The sequence below is a fragment of the Oncorhynchus tshawytscha genome, linkage group LG26 (assembly GCF_018296145.1).
Source record: "Oncorhynchus tshawytscha isolate Ot180627B linkage group LG26, Otsh_v2.0, whole genome shotgun sequence".
NCBI lineage: Eukaryota > Metazoa > Chordata > Actinopteri > Salmoniformes > Salmonidae > Oncorhynchus > Oncorhynchus tshawytscha.
Window position 1 is genome coordinate 31,992,378 of NC_056454.1, and position 15,457 is coordinate 32,007,834.

The following is a 15,457-nucleotide window of genomic DNA, read 5'->3' on the forward strand; positions in this document are numbered from 1 at the left end:
CATATCTCTGGATTCCTATCGCAAGCTCTGAACCTTTTCACCTGGATCATTGCAGCTAGCAAGCTGCTATCCAAGTGGCTACTCCTGGCTAACGTTTCTGTCCCGAAGCAAGCACCAATTAGCTTGGAGCTAGCCAATGCTAGGCCTATCTCCCGGCTAGCTGAAGAGGTCCATCAGCCACTCCTTGGGCTACAATACCTATTTTGCCAATTGGCCTGGACCCCTTTTACTGCCGATATGGAGCCCCGCCGATTCATCACCACTGGACTACCGACGTAATCCACCCGAAGGGCCCTTCTGCTAGCCCCGGCCTGCTAGCTGTCTGAATTGCCGTGTCTCCAACCCGCCTAGCTACTCACTGGACCCTATGATCACTCGGCTATGCATGCCTCTCGCTAAGGTCAATATGCCTTGTCCATTGTATTCTTGGTTAGTGATTATTGTCTTATTTCACTGTAAAGCCTCCTGCCCTGCTCAATATGCCTTAGTTAACCCATTTCTTCCACCTCCCACACATGCGTTGGCCTCACCTGGTTTAAATTGCGTCTCTAGAGACAATACCTCTCTCATCGTCACTCAACGCCTAGGTTTACCTCCCCTGTATTCATATCCTGCCATACCTTTATCTGTACATTATGCCTTGAATCTATTCTACCGCGCCCAGAAACCTGCTCCTCTTGCTCTCTGTTTTGAACTTACTAGACGACCAGTTCTTATAGCCTTTAGCCGTACCCTTATCCTACTCCTCTGTTCCTCTGGTGATGTAGAGGTGAATCCAGGCCCTGCAGTGCCTAGCTCCACTCCCATTCCCCAGGCTCTCTCATTTGTTGACTTCTGTAACTGTAAAAGCCTTGGTTTCATACATGTTAACATTAGAAACCTCCTCCCCAAGTTTGTTTTATTCACTGCTTTAGCACACTCTGCCAACCCGGATGTCCTAGCCGTGTCTGAATCCTGGCTTTGGAAGGCCACCAAAACCCCTGACATTTCCATCCCTAATTATAACATTTTCTGACAAGATAGAACTGCCAAAGGGGGCGGAGTTGCAATCTACTGCAGAGATAGCCTGCAGAGTTCTGTCTTACTATCCAGGTCTGTGCCCAAACAATTTGAGCTTCTACTTTTAAAACTCCACCTTTCCAGAAACAAGTCTCTCACTGTTGCCACTTGCTATAGACCACCTTCTGCCCCCAGCTGTGCCCTGGACACCATATGTGAATAGATTTCCCCCCATCTATCTTCAGAGCTCATGCTGTTAGGTGACCTAAACTGGGACATGCTTAACACCCCGACCACCCTACAATCTAAGCTTGATGCCCTCAATCTCACACAAATTATCAATGAACCCACCAGGTACAACCCCAAATCCGTAAACACGGGCACCCTCATGGATATCATCCTAACCAACCTGCCCTCCAAATACACCTCTGCACTCTTCAACCAGGATCTCAGCAATGACTGCCTCACTGGCTGCGTCCGTAATGGGTCTGCGGTCAAACGACCACGCCTCATCACTGTCAAATGCTCCCCAAAACACTTCAGCGAGCAGGCCTTTCTTTTTTTTTCTCTTTTTTTTCTTTTTTTACCCCCTTTTTTCTCCCCAATTTCATGGTATCCAATTGTTAGTAGTTACGATCTTGTCTCATCGCGACAACTCCCGTACGGGCTTGGGGAAGATGAAGGTCGAAAGCCATGCGTCCTCCGAAACACAATGCAACCAAGCCGCACTGCTTCTTAACACAGCGCGCATCCAACCTGGAAGCCAGCCGCACCAATGTGTCAGAGGAAACACCGTGCACCTGGCGACCTGGTTAGTGTGCACTGCGCCCGGCCCGCAATAGGAGTCGCTAGTGTGCGATAAGACAAGGATATCCCTACCGGCCAAACCCTCCCTAACCCGGATGACGCTAGGCCAATTGTGCGTCGCCTCAAGGACCTCCCGGTCTCGGCCGGATGCGACAGAGCCTGGGCGCGAACCCAGAGTCTCTGGTGGCACAGGAGCAGGCCTTTCTAATTGACCTGGCCCGGGTTTCCTGGAAGGATTTTGACCTCATTCCGTCAGTAGAGGATGCCTGGTTATTCTTTAAAAGTGCTTTCCTCACCATCTTAAATAAGCATGCCCCATTCAAAAAATTTAGAACCAGCAACAGATATAGCTCTTGGTTGACTCCAGACCTGACTGCCCTTGACCTGCACAAAAACACCCTGTGGTGTACTGCGTTAGCATCGAAAAGCCCACGCGATATGCAACTTTTCAGGGGAGGTAGGAACCAATATACACAGGCAGTTAGGAAAGCAAAGGCTAGCTTTTTCAAACAGAAATGTTCATCCTGTAGCCAAAACTCCAAAAGGTTCTGGGACACTGTAAAGTCCATGGAGAATAAGAGCACTTCCTCCCAGCTGTCCACTGCACTGAGGCTAGGAAACACTGTCACCACCGATAAAACTGCGATAATTGAGAATTTCAATAAGCATTTTTCTACAGCTGGCCATGCTTTCCACCTGGCTACCCCAACCCCTGTCAACAGTCCTGCACCCCCCACAGCAACTTGCCCAAGCCTCCCCCATTTCTTCTTCACCCAAATCGAGATCGCTGACGTTCTGAAAGAGCTGCAAAATCTGGACCCCTACAAATCAGCCGGGCTAGACAATCTGGACCTTCTCTTTCTAGAATTATCCACAACATTTTTGCAAGCCCTATTACTAGCCTGTTCAACCTCTCTTTCGTATCGTCTGAGATCCCCAAAGATTGGGAAGCTGCCGCAGTCATCCCCCTCTTCAAAGGGGAGACACTCTAGACCCAAACTGCTACAGACCTATATTTATCCTACCCTGCCTTTCTAAGGTCTTCGAAAGCCAAGTTAACAAACAGATCACCGACCATTTCGAATCTCAGCCTACCTTCTCCGCTATGTAATCTGGTTTCCGAGCTGGTCATGGGTGCACCTCAGCTACGCTCAAGATCCTAAATTATATCATAACCGCCATCGATAAGAGACAATTCTGTGCAGCTGTATTCATCGACCTGGCCAAAGCTTTCGACTCTGTCAATCACCATATTCTTATCGGCAGACTCAACAGCCTTGGTTTCTCAAATGAATGCCTCGCCTGGTTCACCAACTACTTCTCCGACATAGTTCAGTGTGTCAAATCAGGGGGGCCTGTTGTCTGGACCTCTGGCAGTCTCTATGGGGGTGCCACAGGGTTCAATTATCAGGCCGACTCTTTTCTCTGTATACATCAATGATGTATACATCTTGCTGCTGGTGATTCTCTGATCAACCTCTACGCAGACGACACCATTCTGTATACTTCTGGCCCTTCTTTGGACACTGTGTTAACTAACCTCAATACAACTCTCCTTCCGTGGCCTCCAACTAATCTTAAAAGTAAAACTAAATGCATGCTCTTCAACCGATCGCTGCCCGCACCTGCCGCCCGTCCAGCATCACTACTCTGGACAGTTCTGACTTAGAATATGTGGACAACTACAAATACCTAGGTGTCTGGTTAGACTGTAAACTATCCTTCCAGACTCACATTAAGCATCTCCAATACAAAATTAAATCTAGAATCAGCTTCCTATTTCGCAACAAAGCATCCTTCACTCATGCTGCCAAACATACCCTCGTAAAACTGACGATCCTGCCAATCCTTAACTTTGGCGATGCAAAATATCCTCCAACACTCTACTCAGCAAATTGGATGCATTCTATCACAGTGCCACCCGTTTTGTCACCAAAGCCCCATATACTACCCACCACTGCGACCTGTATGCTCTCGTTGGCTGGCCCTCGCTTCATATTCGTCGCCAAACCCACTGGCTCCAGGTCATCTATAAGTCTTGGCTAGGTAAAGCCCCACCTTTTCTCAGCTCACTGGTCACCATAGCAGCACCCACCCGCAGCACACGCTCCAGTAGGTATATCTCACTGGTCACCCCAAAGCCAATTCTTGCTTTAGCTGTCTTTCCTTCCAGTTCTCTGCTGCCAATGACTGGAATTAATTGCAAAAATCACTGAAGCTGGAAACGCATATCTCCCTCACTAACTTTAAGCACCAGCTGTCAGAGCAGCTCACAGATCACTGCACCTGTACATAGCCCATCTGTAAATAGCCCATCCAACTACCTCATCCCCATACTGTTATTTTTTTTATTTTTTTTATTTTTTGCTCCTTTGCACCCCAGTATCTCTACTTGCACATTCATGTTCTGCACATCTATTCACTCCAGTGTTTAATTGCTAAATTGTAATTATTTCGCCACTATGGCCTATTTATTGTCTTACCTCCCTTATCTTACCTCATTTGCACACACTGTATATAGACTTTTTCTATTGTGTTATCGATTTGTATGTTTGTTTATTCCATGTGTTACTCTGTGTTGTTGTTTTTATTGCACTGCTTTGCTTTATCTTGGCCAGGTCGCAGTTGTAAATGAGAACTTCTTCTCAACTAGCCTACCTGGTTAAATAAAGGTGGGAAAAAAATGGCCCTGGACAGGTAGGTATTGTTTTGTTCTCAATGTAGCCGGTGTGAAATGCCTAGCTAGTTAACGATACGTAGCGTTCAATCACTGATGCCACTCACTCGGAGACCTTAATGTGGTTGTTTCCCTTGCTCTGCAAGGGCCATGGCTTTTGTGAACAGATAGGTAACGATGCTTCGTGGGTGACTGTTGTTGATGTGTTTAGAGAGTCCCTGGTTTGAGACAAGGAGAGGGATGGAAGCAATACATGAAGATTGAAAATGCTATTCTATTCTTCCTCAGTGTAATCCAGTGTGAAGTTACAGCCTGTGGGTAAACTTTATAGGGACTCTAATTGAGAATGTAAGTCAGGCACTTGATGGAGAAAAGCCATTAACTTGAATAGAGGGCTCCTGGGTATAACTAACCACTATGTGAAACACATAAACAGATAGGATAGGGGCCACACGGGACTCCCCGTGTACGTTACTTAGCCTGACACTTTTTCATTGTGTGAACCAACCTTTTTCATTCTAGTCTGTGGCTGCTGCACACAGTTTGAGCAAATTAATTTAGGAACGTAGCTACAAATAAAAAAACAAACTCTCTCTCAGTTGAACTATTATCCAATGAAATTATAAAGCTTATAACACAAAACAAAATTCCAATATTTTTTCTAATGGTTATTTCAAATGACGTACACTTTCAAAGTTATATTGTGTGTTTTCCGTGAACTTCAATGTTCCCCTAATAAAAACCACACTGTGGTTATAAGGTGTTACAACTCACTGACGCCAGAAATGGTGGAAGGGCTGCCAGCTCTACACCGCTCCACAGCTCTCCGCTCCAACCCATTCCAGTGGCCCCGGGTTGGTCGGGTGGGTGGGGTTTTTCCACCTCTCAGAGGAAAATAAACATGGAGCAATCATTCAGTCACCCCGAGGCCCAGCAAACAGGCTCAGCGAAGCCTCGTTGAAGCCAGCCATCAGCAGGGGAAGTAGAGGTCATCTCTCCAGGGGGAACATTAAACATGCTGGGCCTGGGCAATAAGCAGAACAGCAGCAGCACAGAACCTGTCTCTATACATCTACCCAAACTTCATGTTTCACACTTCTAACGCCCATGGTCTGGCCCGTTCACACTTCCACCAATGATAAACCACAAGATAATCAATTAGGGTCTGTTGCAGCCTGGTAAATCTTATCTGACGCAAGTTAGTTTGCATTGGACATGGTACAAAAGCAACCATGGAACCAGCTGGGACACTGGTTAAACACATTTTGTCCGGACTTGATATGCTTCCTAGCTAATTCTTCTAACATGTGGCTCTTCTACTCATAAAGCCAGAGGATGAGGAAGGAACAGATCAGCCATCTCCTCCAAAGGGTCCGAAGGGGTCGCTTGTGGTGATGAGAGATTTTGTTCCAGTGTGTTCTCTATGTGACGGTGGTCGGTGCGTACCGCAAACCGGTGAGGACAGAGAAAACAGAGGTTTCTGACAGAGAGAGAGAGAGCAAGAGAGAGAGAGAGGGATAGGGAATAGATGGAGAGAGAGCGAGAGAGATGGAGGAAATATGGAAATAGAGAGATGGAGAAGAGATGGAAAGAGAGAGAGAGAGATGAGTTTGATGTGTTGCCACTGTGTTCTCATCCCTGGACCGTTTCATCTCTCTCTCTTTCCAGCCACAACCCCTGAGCATTGAGCCAGCGAGGGCTTTGACCCAGGGTTCTCCCCATCCCCTCACCTCCCCCCTGCCTTCCCCTGAGCTCCAGCACAGGAAACAGAGCTGCTGAGCTTTCATGGGAAACGGGTAGATACTGCCTCAGTCTCCCCAGCGAGGTAGAGGAGAGGAACAGATAGAAGGAGAGCAGATAGAGGTGAATATTCTGGAATCACAAAATAGTTTCTCATCATGCATCATTGCATTGTTTTATTCTACAGGAGAATGACAAATGGCAACTCTAATTAAATTGTTTTAGAGTTGATGCATAATTTCATTATTGCAAAGTCATAATGTGAAATAAAATCACTCCTTTTGCAGAGTGAAGAGTGATTAAAAGTGCACTTTATCTGACCTATCGTTCCAGCTTTCAGCCAAGAGCTAGCAGGTACAGTAGGGCTTGATGGTGTGTCACTCACTGTGCTCTTATGGAAGTCATTAAATATGTGTCTTATAAACCCAGTCAGTAATGTGTTTAGGGAGGCAGGAAGGCGCTGGCCTGGAACAGAGTGGTGCCTCTTCCATGATCTCACACCACTTGAGCTTTGTCCAAATGACACCCTATTCCCTAGATAGTGCACTACTTTTGACCCTGGCCCATAGGGTAGTGCACTATAGGGAATTGGGTGCTATTTGGGACACAACCCAGCCCCGAGCAGAGCGGCTACGCCGGAAAACAAGATTTACATCTCTCACTGCACTGTACTGGGATTTGATGGTTTCCATATGGTGCATAATTTACGTGAGTAAAATGCAGGAGGTGGGACAGATTAATTATGAGAGTGATTTATCCCAAGTGTCCGGTTGCACTTAAACAAGACAGAGGTAGTAGTGTGTGTGTGCACCTGTGCATGCCTTCGTGTGTATGGCTGAAGATGGCCTCCCAATTCATGGACCGAACATCGAGGTGGGCTTGTTATAACAAGTTCATTTTGTGTTCATTATCTCATAAACTCACCACAGACAGTCCATGATTAAGTCTCCTCACTCGTATATTCCTCCCCTACACTTCATATCTGATCACCTGTAAATAAGGTTCCGGCAGCACCCGTCATAGAAATAGAACGATCATCATTCTTAGTCTATGGACTTCACATAGGGAGATGTAGAATCTTTGATGACGTACAGTAGTGTGGGCCAGGGAGCATTCAAGACCTCAGTATTATCGCTGACCTGGGTGACAAATAATAAACTATCCACTTTCCTATTTAGTTTCACATGACAAGTAAGCAACAGTAAAATAGTTAAATTATTAATTGTATTCTTGTTCTATTGTGCATTTTTTACTATGCACTCTATTCTTCACTTGAGTGGTGAATTAGGTGGCTTGACAAACTAATAAACTTTGTATGGTTCATGTGATACTGGTGAGACCTCTTTTAGTGTGAGGAGAATCTGTTTTGCTGCTTCTGTCTGTTACTGCGCAAGGCCAAGCTTTGTCTGTTCATAGCGAGCAAGCATTATTTCACATTAGATGCCAACACTCTTTCCCTGTCGATTGGTTTGGTTTTGAGACTGTACTGTTGGATGGTAAACAGACTCCCTCTGACTAAGAGCATGAATGCTTTCATAGGCCGGGAGGGAGCAGGCGAGCAGTACGCTGATTTGGCCTCAGTCCAGATTCTCTCTCTGACTTTCCTCAACCTCGTAGCCACTCATACATATAGCTTCCCTCTTCATTCCTTTAACTCCTGTTCATTTACAGTACAGTACAGACTTCTCAACAAGCTTCTCTCAATATGCTGAAGTGTGTAGGCTAGTCAGTCATGGCTACCCATGTTGTAGCTTAGTCGGGTCAATTTAGTCAGGTTGAGTTCTTCAAGTAGGTTAGGCTATACAGGTACGGGTAATAGTGTATACTACATGTTTGCTGAGGAAAATATTGTTTTGGAATAAAAACATGTTCTGATCACATTATGTGCAAGACAGCTTATACAGCCATGGACTATGCGTTGGATATGACACCAGCCAGACAATGTTTAATAAAGCACTCAAATCAGATTTAAAATCACAATTGAGCGGTGGTTAGCATTTCATAGATTTATATATGTATGTATGTTGTGTACGAAGACAAACCAGAGTGATGTATATGAGAAGTATAAAACTACAGTTCAGTTTAGAAAAACCCGAAGCACCAAAAACGACCGGAAGAAAGACACTTAGCAAATCATCAGAGCTCCAAAGCATGAGACATATAAGAAAGCAATTCAAACATTTGTTCCAGAGAGAGAAAAAGAGAGAGAGGGAGACATATTACATGTAATGCAATCATTATTTCAATAGCTCAATGTTGTTGTGTTTTGTGTTGTCATCAATGACATTATATACTCTGTCTTCTTGGATCATTCTGACTTTTCTTCGCATACTGACAAAAACATGTCCCGCCTCCCTCCCTCCCACCTTCCTCATCCTTTGTTCATTTTTCTCCTTTGAAACGTGTTAAATCTTTTTGTAGTGTAAAATAGCCAGATTACAACTTGTTTGTGTTTCCTTTAAAAGAAATAAAGCATAACAGAGCACCCCATCATAAAAGCACTTTGGTATCTTAAAGACATCCACTTCATCCCATGTACAGTCTCTAGCTGCTAGATAAATATTCATCATTTTTCTTTAGAGTGCTTCCAAAAACATAATGCTGTGCTAAGACCATTGTGCATCCTACATGACACCCTATTTCCTATATAGTTCACTACTTTTGACCAGAGCCTGGGCCAAGTCCAAAGTTCCCTATATAGTTAATAGGGTGCCATGTAGGATGCAGTCCCTGTCACTCTTCCAGTAAAGTCCCTCGCAAGTCTCGTCCAACTGTACACACACTCAGCACTGTTAAATGAACATTTTGTTTGTGCAAAAAAAAATATGAAAACACACACAAAAAAAAGAATTATAAACAAATATAATACAAAACAAAGCAACAACTAAAAAATAATCTACATTCAGCTACAACAGTTTTGAAAAATAAAACGTGCAATAGTGCAATTTCAGTTTTCTGTCTGCAAACACTTTTCTTTCTATCTCCATATGTTGTCCCATATGTCATCATTTAGGGTTGCAACATTCTGGTAACTTTCCCCAAATTCCCAGAATTCCCAGTTGGAGGATTACATATTTCTTGCTTATTCCCTCCTGATTCCAGAAAACTTGGAATTTTGGGAAAGTTGGTGGAATTTTGCAACCCGATCATCACTGCACAGGGACGCGTCTTGGTTGATCAGTGGCGGCTCCTCCGCATATTGCTTCTCCCCGAGTTCCCCCGGCTCTGGTCCCAACGCCTCACCTTCCTCCCCATACGGTCCTTCCACTTCTGTGCAATGGAGCCTTCGATGAGCAGAAGTCTACAGACAGGTGGGGGGCATATGAGTTACAATGTGTTATGAATTACATAAAGCTGGAAGTAGGGCTACAGTAGGTCCTACTGCCTTCCTTAAAAATGTACAACAGGGTTGGAGTCAATTCCATATCAATTCTGAATTGAAATGGAATTGACTCCAACCTTGTTGTACATTTTTAACTGAAAGTTCCATTCCAATTCCTATTCTCCTCCATTGCTATCAATTATGACATTTGGAATTGACAGCTCTGCTGATGTACACAATCATATATAAATGATTCCATGAATGATTGTTGCTAACAGAGATACAGTAATACGACTGGCTAAAGACGTACCTGGATCTCTCCTCGTTCTCGTAACCCATGATAATGTACTCGTCGTTGGCAGTGAGAGGAGGACAGGGACAGCCAGAGTTGTAGTACAGTGTGACTGTATCACGAGGGATGTTCACTAAGGAAGACTTCAGGATGTCTTTGACCTCCACGATGGCACTCAGATCATGATTTCTGCTTCTAATCTCCTTCACCCTCGCACGAATCACTGGGAGGAAAAGATTAAACACGATTTTATTTCATTTGATTATTTTAGGAACCTTTACATTTATTTGAAAGCCAATTTGTTTGACTGAACATTCAGGGACGGTTTCCTGGACATGAATTAAGCCTAGTCCAGGACTAAAAAGCGCTTTTGATGGAGATTCCATTGAGAGTGCTTTTTTACTGCAGGACTAGGTTTAATCTGTGTCTGGAATAACATCCAGAGTTTTAGGACAATGATAATATCATGCATTGTAATAATCAGCTAACTATATCTCTCTCATTCTGTAATCTTCTCTCACTCACTTCAGAACTGCAAAAGTAATTTCCTAAAAAATCATACAGAAAATAACCCACCATAGTTGTAATTACTCTTTAGGTAGGTCTTGAGACCCAGTCTTACCGACTTGCACTTGCATCGATCTGAAACAATAAAAGGATGTGATTCATTGTAGAACATCTGGTATTTGAACAGCAATATTACATTCTTGAAATAAATGTAATGACAAACACATGACATCAAAATCTATATCATATTCTAACATAATACTGTACAGAAAAGATTAGGATACATTTTTAGTATGTTAGGACAAAAACAGCTCCATGCAAAAGTATTCAAATGTTTAGATAAAGCAAAGAAAATGTGAATATTATTTTACCATTGTTGGCTCCTTTACAGTTCACATTGTGAGAGTCACTTGGAAAGTCAGGAGTTGATTCTGAATAAAGATAACAATGATGAGAACATTTTCACTGAAGAACAGTACAATCTATCACTTCACAAGTAGCCTCTAATAAAATAGGCAACTGTGCTTGAATTTTTTTGTCACTTTATATTGGGAACATATTCAAGGGTCACATGGATCTTACCAGGTGAGCATTTTGAGGGGTCTTGATAATAGGGGTTGTCTGAGGAAGAGAGGAATAATATTTACTTACAAGTGGCTGATGTAGAGAATTGTACATCATCATCATATTTTCCCTTTGATCTCTTTATATTATGTGAGGTATATTTATTCACAGTATCTATTTCAGAAATACACCCTTCTCCTACCTGGTCCTTCTGCTTTGACAATGGCCTCTGGCGAGATACAGACTCCCCGGTCATATACTGGCAGATCCTCGCAGGCCAAGCTCTCTGGCCAGGTGTGATTATACCGCTTCATCACCGGTTCACAGCCGCACTTCGCCCGTTCACACACCGACTTGCATGGCTTGATAGGGTCGTGTTGGAAGTCAATAGTGCATATTGGAGCGTACATTGCGCACAGAAAGAACAGTAAATCTGGACTGCACTGAGTGCCAAGAAGCCCTTCAAACTGCTCAATCGCTAAGACTGCGTTCGCCTGGGTGCTGTGGTGGAGGTGGTTGGGCATTTTCGTCATGTTCCAGGGCATGGACTTGCACAGTGGGATCCGGATGGGCTCGCAAGCCGCTGCGGACGCTCTGGGTATCCCAAACAGACAGGTAACCGCGAGGAAGGAGACGAAGAACTCGTGTGAAAACATGATCATCCTCAGTTATATTCAGACAGGTGGTTTCGGATAACAAAATAAAAAAAATTGAAAGATAAATGCAATGCCTGGTTATGAAGTAGGCATGGATAAACTTCAATGCAATCCTAAAACCTCTAGCCCTAAAGTTGCTGTCGAAAGTTGTCTGTCTACCTGGACGTGTCCAAACTTAGCGTCACGTACAAGGAACGAGGAGCGAAAGTCATCTTTCGTGCGTAAAACCAAAACAACAAAGCCTATTCGAATCGAATTCCTAGCGGGAGATAACGTGGAGATTCCTTTAGTTTTCCCACTGTTCTTTTGTTGCTTATTCCATCGGCGCGTGTGTGATCATATTGCGGGTGGAAGTGGGCTGGGGTGGTGGCTCCGCTCTCTCTATCCCTTCCTCCCCAGACCAGTTTGCGCTGCAGTGATTGCTCGCTGGAATCGCAGTGACCGCACAGTGCGGGACCAGCTTTTTTACCCCTCTGCATCATCATCATGCCTCAGTCTGACCCAGGACACTCCTCCTCTCCTGCTTCAAGCCAATACCAAGCAGGGCTGGATACTTGTCCCACAGCCTTCTTTGAAACGCTTGGTCGTTATGAAATAGCCTAACTAATTTCAGTAGCTAGGCCTATTCATTTCTATTTGGATTAAAAGTAAAGTCATGAAACCCTTATAAAGACACTAGTATAAAGTCACAAATCTAAAGACATATGAGGATAGTGCTAAGTACACAAGAAACTTTAATCAAGCCTAACTAGTGTAAACACAACACAATTGTCTTTGATGAGTGTTAATAGGCTCATTGGCTGTTGACAAGATTAAGAATGTGTTAAATAGCATCCTTTATGCAAACAGTGTTTAAATAATATACAATGAACAGCATGGAGGATTTTAAAGGGATTGTTTACATTACATGTGACCAAGAGGTCATATAGGGTCAAATAGTTAATTATAATTAAGATACAGTGTTCCCCATTTCAGTGTTCACAATTTAATGAAATACCATTTCAGTGTTCACTATTTAATTAAATACCATTTCAGTTTTCTGGATCCATGCAAAATTAGGCCAAATAAAGTGGAGCAAATTACTGTTATGAAAGCTTCTTAAAGAACCTTAGTTTCTCACAAATACTGTACCAGTGGAAAAGAGAGCAGATTTAGGATTTAAGATTTGTAGATCAAAGGGTCACCTGATTACCTGTCAGCCATTATTATAATGTTCACATTTGTTCCTCCAGTCAAACATGAACACAGAAACTACTGATCGTGTGTGTGTGTGATCACGTGACTGAGGGGTGTTTAACATTATGACCAGGGGAATGTGATGGCTGCTGGCCGGGACCCTCAGGGTGGAGGAACACTTCCCTACTAATATTTTGACAGCAAAAAAAAACACACAAAAAAGCACAAGTGACTAAGACCAATGTTGGCCTACAAAAATACAACTGTTCTAGGAAAGACCTTCAAGTTCTAGACAACCTTTGTTTCAGAATACACTGAGAAGCCAACTCAATAACACAATAAGACAATCAGGTCAGATGTGTTTGACAATTAGCTGCAAAGTGTGACAGCTCGAACTTTTGTGGACATTTCTCTAAACGAATGTCTCAAATGCAAACTCAAGTTAAAATGATTAGGCTAATCGTAGTACTCTATGTCTGTCTGAGTATGTATAGAATTTTGTGTGCAGTTTGTGTCCTGAAGTTTAGATTCAAACATGTCAACAACAACAAACACAAAAAATCACACATTAGGCCAGTAAGTGGATATAGCCTAAGATTTATTTGTCACGTTATGGAGGACACACAGTTCATCGAAACATCGAAAACATATAAAAGTGGTAAAAGGAGAGCTATTTATTAACATTCAATAAATATGAAAGAATGTTTATTATATACCATACAGACAGGTACAATGGAGTGGTTATGCCAATGAGGCATTTAGTTAAAAAATTATTCTATGCTTTATACAAATATCAACGATCTGTTACCACTTTTCATAATATTTAAGTTTAATACCAACATTTTAGCTTAGCTCCAAATAATATAAAATGCTATGGTTTCTCAACAGTTTGGCAAATATCTCAAAAGAACACAAGAATGTAATTAACACAAATTCACAGATACACATACTGTAATAATCAACAGATGATGGTGAATGGAATAACTGTGGATCATCAGTTCCCCAAAAATCTGCAATTAGTTTTGCACATTGCAATGCTTCCCTTAATAGCAATTTTAGTGTTACATTTTTTTAACCCATTCAATATTTAGAAACGAAAGACTATGACAGTATTCAAAAATGGAATTAAGTAGTAGTGTACCACTGATCATTGTCAACAAAGCTTACATCAGATTCATTTAAGTAAACAAATTATTCATTCATAAAACTGGGTGAAAAGAAAAAACCCTGATCCCACAAAACCAATAATATTATTTTTTGTTTTCTTTAAGACTGAAGATGAAACACAGCACACCCACAATGGTCACATCATCATATCAGACTCAAGTTGTACAGAGCCATATATTTCTATTCTCAGTATAGGGCTCTGGGGCTGCCTGCATGTATCAAGCGTCTCAGAGTAGGAGTTCTGATCTAGGATCAGGTCCCCTGTCTATGTAACTGCTAGGTGTAACCCTAGCTAGCAAACTGTCATGGTCAAAACATATAGACTAAATGGTTGCTAAAATGGGAAGAGTTCTGTTCATGATAAGAAGTTACTCTGCTTTCGTGACATCGAAATCAACCAGACAGGTCCTACAGGCCCTAGTTTTGTCGGACTTGGACTACTGCCCAGTTGTGTAAACTTGTGCGGCAAATAAGGACAAAGGAAAATTGCAATTGATCCAGAACAGAGCAGCACATATTGCACGGAAAATGTATACAGAGGGTGGATGTCAGTGGTATGCATGTCAATCTCTCTTGACTCAGTCTTTTTTTGCCAGGTGTTGATTGGTTAAAGGTATCGAACTGTTTGTTCAAGCAGTTGGCACATAGTTCGGACACTCATTGGTACAACACAAGACATGCAGCCAGAGGTATCTTCACAGTCCCCCAGGTCCTGAACAGAGGCTGGGAAACGCACAATATTACATAGAGCCATGACTAAATGGAACTCTCTACCACCCCGGGTAACTCAAACTAGCAATACAACCAGATTTTGGATAAAAGAACACCTTACGGCACAACGGGGACTGTGAAGAGACATTTTTATACATTTTGTATTATATTCCTCATTGTATTAAGTATTGCATTATGTAGTGTATTCTGCACTGTATTAAGTATTGTATTAAGCATTGTATTATGTAGTGTATTCTGTAGTGTTATGTATATTATGTATTTTATGTATTCTATTTGTCATTTTGTTTCCTGTTTGGACTCCAGGAAGAGATTTGCAGTGGGATCCAAATAAAATATTACATCTCATTAATTGTGATCTAAAAGGCAAAACTGATCTCAAATGATCACTCCTACTCTGAGAAGCTTGATACATAAGGCCCCTGATGTTGTCTCCTTCACTCTCTGCATGCTAAGGCTCCAGACAAAACCTCTTTCTCTCGCTAGGCGGGGGGAGCCTCCCCGCCTGCCTCTCTCTCTCTCTCTCTCTCTCTGCTAGCCTCCCTGCCTCTCTCGCTAGCCTCCCTGCCTCTCTCTTTCTCTCGCTAGCCTCCCTGCCTCTCTCTTTCTCTCGCTAGCCTCCCTGCCTCTCTCTCTCTCTCTCTCTCTCTCTCTCTCGCTAGCCTCCCTGCCTCTCTCTCTCGCTAGCCTCCATGCCCCTCTCTCTCTCTCTCTCCTCTCTCGCTAGCCTCTCCTCCTCTCCAGCCTCTCCTCTTCCTCCTCCTCTCCAGCCTCTCCTCTTCCTCCTCCTCTCCAGCCTCTCCTCTTCTTCCTCCTCTCCA

General features: G+C 43.1%; 1 protein-coding gene across 1 annotated transcript; it reads right to left on the minus strand.

Moving 5' to 3' along the window:
* Window positions 1–8,141: 8,141 nt before the first annotated feature.
* Window positions 8,142–12,019, minus strand: LOC112230743 (secreted frizzled-related protein 3). The gene is made up of 6 exons (XM_024397002.2): window positions 11,111–12,019; window positions 10,927–10,965; window positions 10,716–10,775; window positions 10,414–10,479; window positions 9,856–10,060; window positions 8,142–9,524 (listed from the first exon to the last, which is right to left on the minus strand). Exons 1-6 carry the CDS (start codon window positions 11,568–11,570, stop codon window positions 9,401–9,403), a joined length of 954 nt encoding a protein of 317 aa, XP_024252770.1. The 5' UTR covers window positions 11,571–12,019; the 3' UTR covers window positions 8,142–9,400.
* Between the last annotated feature and the right edge of the window lie 3,438 nt (window positions 12,020–15,457).

What these genes read in the sequence shown, in the direction of transcription:
- LOC112230743 (XM_024397002.2), bottom strand. Translation starts at nt 11,570, where the DNA reads ATGATCATGTTTTCACACGAGTTCTTCGTCTCCTTCCTCGCGGTTACC. An exon ending in TGTCAAAGCAGAAGGACCAG is followed by an intron (nt 10,966 to 11,110) that starts GTAGGAGAAGGG and finishes TCTCTTCCTCAG; the next exon opens with ACAACCCCTATTATCAAGAC. An exon ending in GAGAACGAGGAGAGATCCAG is followed by an intron (nt 9,525 to 9,855) that starts GTACGTCTTTAG and finishes ACCTGTCTGTAG; the next exon opens with ACTTCTGCTCATCGAAGGCT.